At 32.4% G+C, this 10,329-nt stretch overlaps 1 protein-coding gene across 1 annotated transcript; it reads left to right on the top strand.

Annotated features, from left to right (window-relative positions):
* The first annotated feature begins 257 nt into the window (after positions 1–257).
* LOC147390468 (uncharacterized) lies at positions 258–8,265 on the top strand. Its single transcript, XM_086459594.1, has 8 exons — positions 258–565; positions 2,385–2,422; positions 4,138–4,206; positions 4,337–4,420; positions 5,280–5,314; positions 6,655–6,740; positions 7,907–7,972; positions 8,067–8,265. Exons 1-8 carry the CDS (start codon positions 499–501, stop codon positions 8,099–8,101), a joined length of 480 nt encoding a protein of 159 aa, XP_086315720.1. The 5' UTR covers positions 258–498; the 3' UTR covers positions 8,102–8,265.
* The last annotated feature ends 2,064 nt before the right edge of the window (positions 8,266–10,329 follow it).

Consider the following 10,329-nt stretch of genomic DNA (forward strand, 5'->3'; position numbering starts at 1 on the left):
CTTATTTTTCGAGTTACAAATATATTACAAAGTAAAGATGATAAATAAATAAAAAAGAATTTAAGTTTGATGCTTAGCAAGATTCATAACAACTCCTAACCAAAGATGAAACTCTTTGTGGGACGAAACGTGTTTGATTGGTGAAAAAGAAGTTCGAGCCTGACTGACAAAAACGGCGTTTGATCGGTGCATATAATATATCACGTGGGTATATTGACAAATTCGTTATAAATTCCGGGGGTGCAACTACGAAGATGTCTCAAACAGTGGGTGCCAAGTATCGCGACTCTTTCTGCATTATTTGACCGTATCTTTTTCTAACTTTCGAAAAGCTGAAAGACATTTCGAAAAAGAAAAGAAAAAGCTTAGGGTTCTCGAATCAAACTGAGACAGTGGAGAGAGAATCAGTGAGGAAGAAAGATTGCTCGAAAGAAAATATAATCTCTTCTTTCTTTTGATCGATTTCAGAACCGGAGTTCAAATCTTTCGTGTTCGACAATGGGAAGGGGGAAATTCAAGGGAAAACCTACGGGTCGAAGGCACTTCTCAACTCCCGAAGAGATGCGTAAGATCTTTCTCTCTCTCATTGTTTCTTCGATTGAGATTTTTAGGTTTTTCTTTTTTAATTTGAGTTCTGGTGTACTTTTAGATCTAAATTGATGACTGTTTTTTAATTCTGTTTAATTTTTTTAAATTCTGTTGAAGTAATCTGAGTTGAACTAAATATTCAAACTCAACAACCTTGAATTAAATTGAGTTTTTATCTGAGTCATCTAGGAATCAAGAAATTCTATGAAACTTGAACAATTGGGATTTGATTTAATACGGAAATTACGAATCCAGTAGACTTCTTACTAAGATGTACTCATGTATTGTTAACTGGTTCGTTCGGTTCACTCGGTTTGAATTTGGGTTTGCAGTTCACGGTTTGTAGGGGGGTAGGCAGAGATAAATTGTTTCTTGGTCCATTTAGGTTCAATTCGCTAGTTTTGTTTGCTTGTTCATATATATGTATATATACTGTTTAATAAATAGAAATCTGTCCGACCGATTGAATTAGGTTCCGACTAGTTGAGCAAAATTTCTGTTTGGTTATTGGTCTGGTTTTTATAACCTTGTGTATGACTATGTATATATTACATAGGTAACATATGTTAGGTATTATCCCTAGCTTATTATGTGATAATGCGAGTCACACAAGTTCAACACACTATCAGGATTTGCAAATCACATGAGAAACTCATTACTATGACCTGACACTAAGTGTGTGTTTGGTAACACTTCTGTAGTCTGAATGGAGGTGGTTTACCTTTTAAATTTAGAATTTTGGTTCAAGATTTCAAAACCGAAATTCAGAAGTTTTGAACCAACGATTGGGGGGGGGGGACACTGGATGAAACTTCTGAAGTCTGATTTCTAGTTTCCAGACTTCAGACTTTAGAAGTGTTTCCAAACATAGCCTAATAGTATGCTTTTGTAAAAAAATCCTGAACTTTTATTCAAAAAAACTAGATATGGATCCTAAAAAGGTTTTCCTTGTGAGGAGTTGGTTTTGTACGTGGGAAATGTTCTTTTAGGTGCCTTCATGGCCCTGTAGACTTTGTAGCTTTTTTGTACATCATTTGTAGCTATATGCTTTTGTAACTAGAGGTGTTTCCCTATTTTTGTTCTCTTAATATAATAAATCTTCACCTATAAAAAAACAGAAGAAATAAAAATAGAAGTTGTAAGAAGAAAATGATATTTAGAACATGATATGACTTTGAGCACGAGTAGGTTTAGATTGTTAGATTCAGCAATTCAGTCTTCAAGGATCCAAAATTGACAGCACCTACACCGTAAACTAGTAGGCACTTCTTCCATTAAAAATATATGAAGTTGTCTTTGTGCAGAGCTAGATAGCATACTTAAGAAAAGAAAAGAAAAAAGAAAGATAGCATACTTAAACTTACAACTTTTTTGTTTTTTTCGATAAGTATTGAACTTACAACATTAATACAGGAATGAGGCAGGATCTATGGGTGTTCCATCGACTTTCTTGAAGAGGGAAAGAAAAGATATATATATATATAATATATATATATATATATATATATATATATATATATATATATATATATATATATATATGTTTTTAGCATACGCTAATTCCTTATTATTTTATTGTTTGAATTTTATGTCGTGGCTTTTCATTTTTCTGAATGTTTAGTACTATAATTAAATCATAGTATGTGGAATCCTCATTTGATTTGCATCTTTAAGTTGTAGTTTGCAGTTGATGTTGTATTTCTTGAAGTCAGCTTATCAAACATATGCTATGATAGATGATATGAAGTAATGGCTGACTTAATCTCTTTTTTTTTTCATGCCTTAAATAATTGCAGTTGCTGGTACCTCTGCTCGCCCTCGTACTTTTAGACAGGTATGCCTTAATAATAAATAAATAAAATTATTCTTTAAAAATATTACCTTTTGGGTTGCTCATTTCAATAGTTTGATGTGTCTGATGTGTTTTTGATCTTGGCATTTAGACCTCTCTATTGCATTCTTCTATTTTGATATCCAATTACAAATGATTTTTCTTACAATATCCAAGGTGCAGGATTAATGACGATTTAGTGCCACTAGTTGTTTTATTTTTTACCTTTAAATTTTTGTCTATGGTATCTATTTCTTTTGCAGAACTTTTGAATTCCCTCTCTTGTTAGCATTGAGAAGAAGCTTTTCCTTAACCTCGAATGTGAGGATCATAATTAGTTTACAGCTTGTTTGAACATACCAAAAATGAAGGCAAAATTATTGTGTTGGCAAATGAAACTGAACAATTGGAAAATTTGAATGAATTGGTGTGACTTGATGGCATGTTGGAAAGATTGTCATTTTAAATAATAATGTTATAGCCCTTAAATTTAGGGTGAGGAATGTGCAACAAAATCCTAGTTTTCGTCAAATTGATTTTTTTGGTTCACTGTTGTTGACTGTTCCTATTCATGACAAGCCAAAATCATTGATTGCACAATGCGTTGAGAAAACTCATATATTGACTTTGAATCTGAAGGCAGGGGTGAATTCTGAAGGATGACTTCGGTATCATGTTCTTTTTCTCTTTTTCGTTTATATGTAGACATGGGCATGTGTCACACAGATAAAAATTGTCAAGCATAGAAGCCCCCCCCCCCCTTCCCCTAAGAATCTAGAAACGACGACGTAAGTACACAAATGGATCCACAATGATGTCATGCATGTATCATAAAAAACAACTAGAGGTAAATTGAGTCAATCACATAGACACAAAGATGAATATAAACCGAAAGTGTCATGTATGTATAATCAAAAGAATTAGAGATAAATTGAGTCGCATGTACACATTTGTTACTGGGAAAACAAACAAGGAATTATCATATTGCTGACAAAGGAATCATGGTCTTAAGTCTTAAACCTAGATCTATTTATCAAAAAAAAAAAAAAAGTCGTAACCAAGTTTACCCTTTTTTTTATAGGTAACCAAGTAAAATACTTAACAATTCGTTTATCAAAATATGACAATGATCTTTAACTACTACAATGAGGGAAGGTGGAGTAAAGTGGTTTGACACCAAAATTTGGAAGACCAGAACTAGCCCAACATTTATATTTAACCGTACTATTATGAAGGCCATTTTTGTCAAAACAAATAAAATTGCAATCCCATGATCACTATAACAATGTTAGGTAGTTTTCTAGAATTACAAAATATCCTTTTATTATTATATTATCTTCAAACCCAATGTAATTATTTTAAACTATAGAAAGGCTCTTATTAAATGATAAAATATGATATAAAATTAGATTATTTATCTGAGATTTTTAAAATGATTTGTGATACATGTGAGTTTGCATGTGCTACCCACTAGTAACTATAATCATATTAATTATCATTCGTGATGAGTATATTTGCTAGTATCATTTTGATATTTATGTTGTTGTCCATGTAATAGAGGTCTTGATGTTTCTATTTCATGTCACTTTTTTGAAATTAATCCTAGTAATTGTTTTTATGAAATTAGCAAATGCATTGAATCCTAAATGCTTTGCTTCCTGTCTGCTCTTAAGTTATTTTTCATTTCTTCTTTCTCAGCTATCTTATTGACACTGCAGGAAGAAGCTGTAAACCAAGTTGAAGAAGAAACAGAATCTGAAGAGGAATCTGAAGAAGAAGAATCAGAGGTCTATTAATTGTCTTACCATTTGTCCCTGTTATTTTGCCTCTCTTTTTTATTGGCTTCTCGCTACATCTTCTTTAATTGGCACTACATTAATTGGGCTCCTAATTGTTACTAGTGCTGAATGTTGGCAGAAACGGAAAGGCACCCAGGGTGTTATTGAGATTCAGAATCCTAATTTGGTAAAACCAAAGAACGTGAAAGCTAGAGATGTTGATGTAAGTTGGTGATATAATACAAAATATTTTGGTTGCTTGGATATGTTCTTGTTTTGCTGGTTACATGATCTTGTCAATTTGTCGAAACATATTACCTAAATTTCAGCACAAATGATACCAAGATGATAATATAAAGATTATCATTTAAAGAATAGTTTCCATAAGATAGTGCTACAATTCATGTCTCCCAATAAATTCAAATTTTATTTTGCACTACCTATGTAATGAAAACATTTGAGTTATCTGCTACTGAGAATCACATTAATTTGGTTTCATGATTTCATTATAATTCTTAAATGTGTTGGTGATTTGGTTCACCTTTTAGCTACTATCTCTCAAATTAATGGAATGGTCATCTTGACCAATGGCATTGTCATCTTTGCACAGTCAGTTTGTTGTAATGCTACTTCAAGACAATGTGTCGACCGTGGGCTCCTGTCAACCAAGTTCAGAAATTAGTGGGGGCGAGGGTGAGGTTGATACCTTTTTAGGTGGATTGGTTATAGATCTGTTATTAGTGTAAGCTTCTATTTTTATTGATGAATCTTTTTATAAGAAACTATTATATTTCTTAATTGCTTTATTTCTGTCCAAAGTTTGTGTAAGAAAAGACCAATTCATTGGCTGTTGGTTGGAAAATTTGGCACTTCGGCATATATTGTCATTTCTTTATCTATTGTTACATAACAAATAAAGAAAAACCTCATTTACTTGAGGATTCTCAACACTTTATACTGAGACCAAGCAAAGACATACGATTGAGCAATGTTTTGTCATTTTTTTTGTAAGTATCTATTTTTTCTTCTTGGTTTTCTAGAAAATTGTTTTTCAGTTAAATAATGCAATTCCTATTTTACAGATTGAGAAAACGACTGAACTCTCACGGCGTGAAAGGTTCGTAAGATGTTCTTATTAAGTTCTCTCCTTATGTTGATTGTTAAAATAATGTTTTCTTATTACAAGTTGAATGAACTTTTTTCCCCGTTTTATTCCATGCTTCTCTTAGAAATGATTATCTTGTCTTTCACTAGTAAATGGAAATTCTTGTGTTTTTTTCCTCACTGATTTATTTGTAAGTTATATTAATGACATTTTGGGGACGTAGCTTATAGAAAAATATCAAGTCCTATGTATAGATTTTCTGAATATCCATGCCATTCTTTCCTTGTAGAAAGGAAATTGAGTTTGTCACTAATTGAATGATTCCTCTTTGTTTTCCCTTTCTCCTACTACGTTCTAATTCCTTGCATATGTATTTAGTGATAGTTGTTTTGTCCTTCACTAGTAAATGGAAATTAATTAATCTTTCCTCATGAATTTTTTGTAATTTAGATTGATAATATTGGATATCCAACTTCTAGAAAAGTACAAGTCCATGCTCAGAGGCTCCTATGCTATTCTTTCCTTTTGAATAGGAACTTGAGTTGTTTTTCTCAACTGGAGACTTACACCTCAAGTCTCACCCTAAGGCTGTCAAAAAAGACCTTGAAGAAAAGGCTCTTTTCCCTCAAAAGCTTATTTCTATTCAAAGAAGTGTTTTCAAAACATAATTCTTGAAATAGGAGCATTCACCATAAATGTTTTGTATTATTTATTTTTTTAGTATCATTTCATAATTATCTTTGGTACAACATGTAACTGACATTAATGTCTTTAGCTATATGTATCATAATCATATATTTTCTTTTAGCCCTAAACCCTACAAGCCTAGTCGATTTGCAACTCTGGCAATATCTAGCTCCTTCTTCTTCTTGTTCTCAAAGTGGTGTCATACTGTTTTAGTTAGAGCAATTGTTAAGCTATAAGTATTAGTTTTGTTTGAGGGACTAACAACTTGAAAGTTGGACTGGCGAAACTATGGATGTGATTCAATTTTAATTAGATGATTTTAAAATTTGGATTTGGATTTGAAGACCGTTAGCAAATTCCATTTGCTTCATCCTGATTTATTTTTTTCTGTATGGTTGGATCTTGGTTTTTGGTGCAAATCTTATTACAAATAAAGAAATCTTTTAACTTCTACATGACATCTTTTTATTGGTGGAAAACCTAATTTTAGTGTTACAAAAAATCTTCCTAACATGGAGAAAATCACTTCCATAAGCACATGAAATGGCTTATCCATATCATCTCCTCATTTATTTTTGTTATTCTGATTGTGTATTCAGGATAAGGATTAGTATTCTACTGTAATTAAAGAATTTTATTTTTATTTTCATTATATTTGTTTACAGAGAGGAAATAGAGAAGCAAAAGGCACACGAACGATATATGAAGCTGCAGGAACAAGGAAAAACAGAACAAGCAAGAAAAGATTTAGGTAAGCTATCTGTAATAATGGTAACCCAAAATCTGGTTTGAAATATCAACGAATTATAGCCTTTCTATGACCTTCCCTTCAAATTTCTCAAGGATCCCCTTCACCATGGCAGTTTCTTCATCTAAAATCTAATTTCCTTCTGCTAGCACTTGTCCTTAAAAGATGTTGACTTTTTGTTCTTTAAATCCTACCACCTTATTCTTGTGCACCTTTCATTTTTTTTCTTGTGCATCATGGTTTTAAAACTCGTTTTGACGTCTCAGACAAGTTTTCTGATACATTTGAGTCGTCTTGTTCAATTCTGAGAAAAATGAACCATGGTTTTAGTCTTTTATATCTCGTCCAATACATTTGACTTGTCCATCTGTCTTGTTGGTGGACGATACCGAGACGTATTGGACGAGTCGTCTCGGTCTCGGACAAGACTTAAAACCATGTTGTGCATCTCTTAATGCAAACATCCAGAGCCACTGAATCTATTATGTGTGGTCACTCTTCTGGAATAACCATACAATTTTTTTTTTTTCATGTTGAACATTCATTTTAAAAAGGAAAAAAGTTTTCATCATTACTAGATCAATTGTAGAATGTTAGAAAAGGCTCATCTCTGATCTTAAGGTCATATTTCTAACTGCATACCATGTGTCACGAAAACCATGTTGAATGGGCAATAATTGGTTGAGCTCTTCCATAAACACCCTATATTTTCAGTCACTAATAAAACTTCAACACTTAAAAAAGGAGGCAAGATGTTCCACTTTCGGCCTAGACAGGAACGAAACATTGATTCAAAAATATTTGGAATGTTTTGGTTTAGACTCTCAGTTTTTCTCCCACCGAAACATTGTCGCTAGATGAGATTTTAAACCTTAACATCACGTTCTTAAAACAATTAGTTCTCCCATCTAAAAAAATAACTCTCCCATGTGAACAATTGTCTCCCTTGCATCATATTCCCAGATCAAGAAAATTGTAAAATTTTGTATAATTAGGTGTTTCTTGCATTGTTTTCATTTGTTTCTCCACGTGGGCAACTGCATTACCTACTAATGTAACTATCTTTGATGATTTAACCTTGATGTTGATAGTTACTCCATCTTTCATTTGCTTGTTCTTTTATATATTATTACATATATCTCATATTTTGACTTTACATGCACTTCCAGAGCGATTATCCCTGATACGCCAACAAAGGGCAGAAGCTGCTAAGAAACGAGAAGAAGAGAAGGCCGGTATGTTCTCTCACATCCCACTCACATTTTCTTACTCTTTTTATTTATTTACTTATTTTACTATTGAAATGGGCGTTCTTGCCAATTCCCTCAGCTAAAGAGCAGAAGAAGACCGAAGCTCGAAAATAATATTCTCCACCTTCATACAAGAAGAAGTATAAGCTCTTTATCCATATTTAATTAACTTATGTGCTCAATCATCTAGTAATTCTATCAGAATTGGTAATTGTGGGTGCGGTTTTAACTATATCCAATATGATACTTAATGGGATCAAATGAATTCTAGTTTATCAGATTGTTGCCTCTTTTGAAGTTTGGATGCCACAAATTGCCTTTATATTTTAGATGCATTCTATTAACGTTTCATGACATTCCCAAAAGCCTAAGGCAGCGTTTGGGAATGCGCCTATGCTTTTCATTTTTGATTTCTGTCAATCAAAAATTGAAAATGGATCAAAAACAGAAGTTGCCCAGACATTTCATGTCTGAGAATCTGATAGAATGTATGAGAATTACTTTATTTTTTATAGTTAATAACTAAAGGATTGGGTTATAGCTACTCATGAGAAAACACATGATCTCAACCGTCTAAACCCTGATAATATACATCTTGATGATATACTTATCATGATTGATTAATCTCAGCCATTGGATTTCATGTTTACACGGTCTGGATTACACGTTTTTTTCGAAGAGTTATACTTCATGAGTCATACGTACCAGACCCATAACTAAAATATGCCTTGGAGTGTAAGTAGGAGACTCAATAAATGCCCTAAAAGTTTAAACACAAGTGGCAAAATTTGAGTGGGACCCACGTCTCTTTAGTCGCAAATCTCGCAAATAAATATATTAACAACTGTTAACTTGTTCCAAGCCCTGTTTGATTCCTTTGCTTCATCGTATGATTCAAACGCCGCCCAAGATGACTCTCAAAGCAAAAGTAAAAAAATTGTATGGGTTTAATAAAAAATTGAATATCTGCGTATTACACGTGCTAAAATCTAATTTGTCACGTGTGAATGGATAGCACGCGACAGAGTGTATTTCAACTTGTATACGGAAGGTATGTCTTTGCCTTTTCGATACGTAAACGTAAACAGGTGACCAACCCAACTTCAAAAACATGACATCATGTCTACCTAAGCCTAACCTAGCTATTATTTATTGTGTAGACACGTGTCATACGTTTTGAAAGTTGGCATCAATTCTTTTGAAGCAATTGTCTTCACTGAAATAACCAATATTGGACGGGACAACTAATTTGATGGTTAGTAGTTGCGTAGAGCAATTATATTAACACAAGACATGTTATACAAGAAAAAAATTGCTTTTTTTTTTTCGGTTTTTTCCTTTTATCAAAAACTTGATTTTATCCTCTAATATTTTATGTAGCACATTTTGGGCATTAATCCTACAATCTTATCTTTTAATGATCCAATACACAAATAATCAAATTAATTCGGTATGTCACTCCATATAAAAGTGACTATATTTAAATGCTGAATACGTGCTAAGGTGGTTGGTACTTAATTGATTGGTAAATTTTGACAATCAGATCAGATTTAAATACTTTTTTGAAGTTGATTTTAACAATTGCTTAATCAATTTTTGTCTTCAAATCTATTAAAAAAAAGTCATGTAGGAGTGAGTTCAATGAGGAACACACGAGGACACCTTGACTTGGTGGTGTGCGTTTGTCTATAGATGCGTTTTACTCGTATTTCAGAGCAAACACATTTATAGGCATGTGTGTGCCACCATGTCAAGAAGTCTCATGTATATCTCCCATTGATGTTACTCTGACATTAATCTATATATAAAAAAAAAGGGTTTCCATCAAGTTTAGGGTGACATCAAGTCTTTGTTTTTGTTATTATTATTATTATTTTTTTGAAGTTGTGTTGGACTAACATTGAAATGTACCTTGTGGGAAAAACATTTATAATTTTTAAACGTATCTATGAATTTAACACACATCTACATCAGAAATATCTCATACAATATACATTTTAATGTTACTTCAGCATTATCCTTTTCTTTAAATAAGAAAATAGGGCAGTCAATGGATTGGGTCCGGATGGGTCAAAGTAATCTAATGTCAATGCATCGAGTAGATCCAATAAGATTCAGATCGGTCCATGTCAAATTGGAATTTTATCTAATCTCAATATAAATCCAAATTTGACTCAATGATAATTGGATTGGATATCAACCAAAACAAATTCAATTTGATATATACAACATAAATCAAATTCATATATTTAAATAAAAAATATATAACATAGTTTATTTACATCATTCATAAAAAAATTTAGATGGGGATATCTGATTGATCTAGAACCTATCCGAATCGG

Source organism: Akebia trifoliata, chromosome 11, assembly GCF_017979445.1.
Source record: "Akebia trifoliata isolate Shusen 1 chromosome 11, ASM1797944v1, whole genome shotgun sequence".
NCBI classification, from domain to species: Eukaryota; Viridiplantae; Streptophyta; class Magnoliopsida; order Ranunculales; family Lardizabalaceae; genus Akebia; species Akebia trifoliata.

Excerpts from the sequence above, each read along its gene's own strand:
- LOC147390468 (XM_086459594.1), top strand. The coding sequence starts at position 499 with ATGGGAAGGGGGAAATTCAAGGGAAAACCTACGGGTCGAAGGCACTTC. Across the intron at positions 566-2,384 it reads CTCAACTCCCGAAGAGATGC|TTGCTGGTACCTCTGCTCGC; the intron begins GTAAGATCTTTC and ends AAATAATTGCAG. Across the intron at positions 7,973-8,066 it reads ACGAGAAGAAGAGAAGGCCG|CTAAAGAGCAGAAGAAGACC; the intron begins GTATGTTCTCTC and ends CAATTCCCTCAG.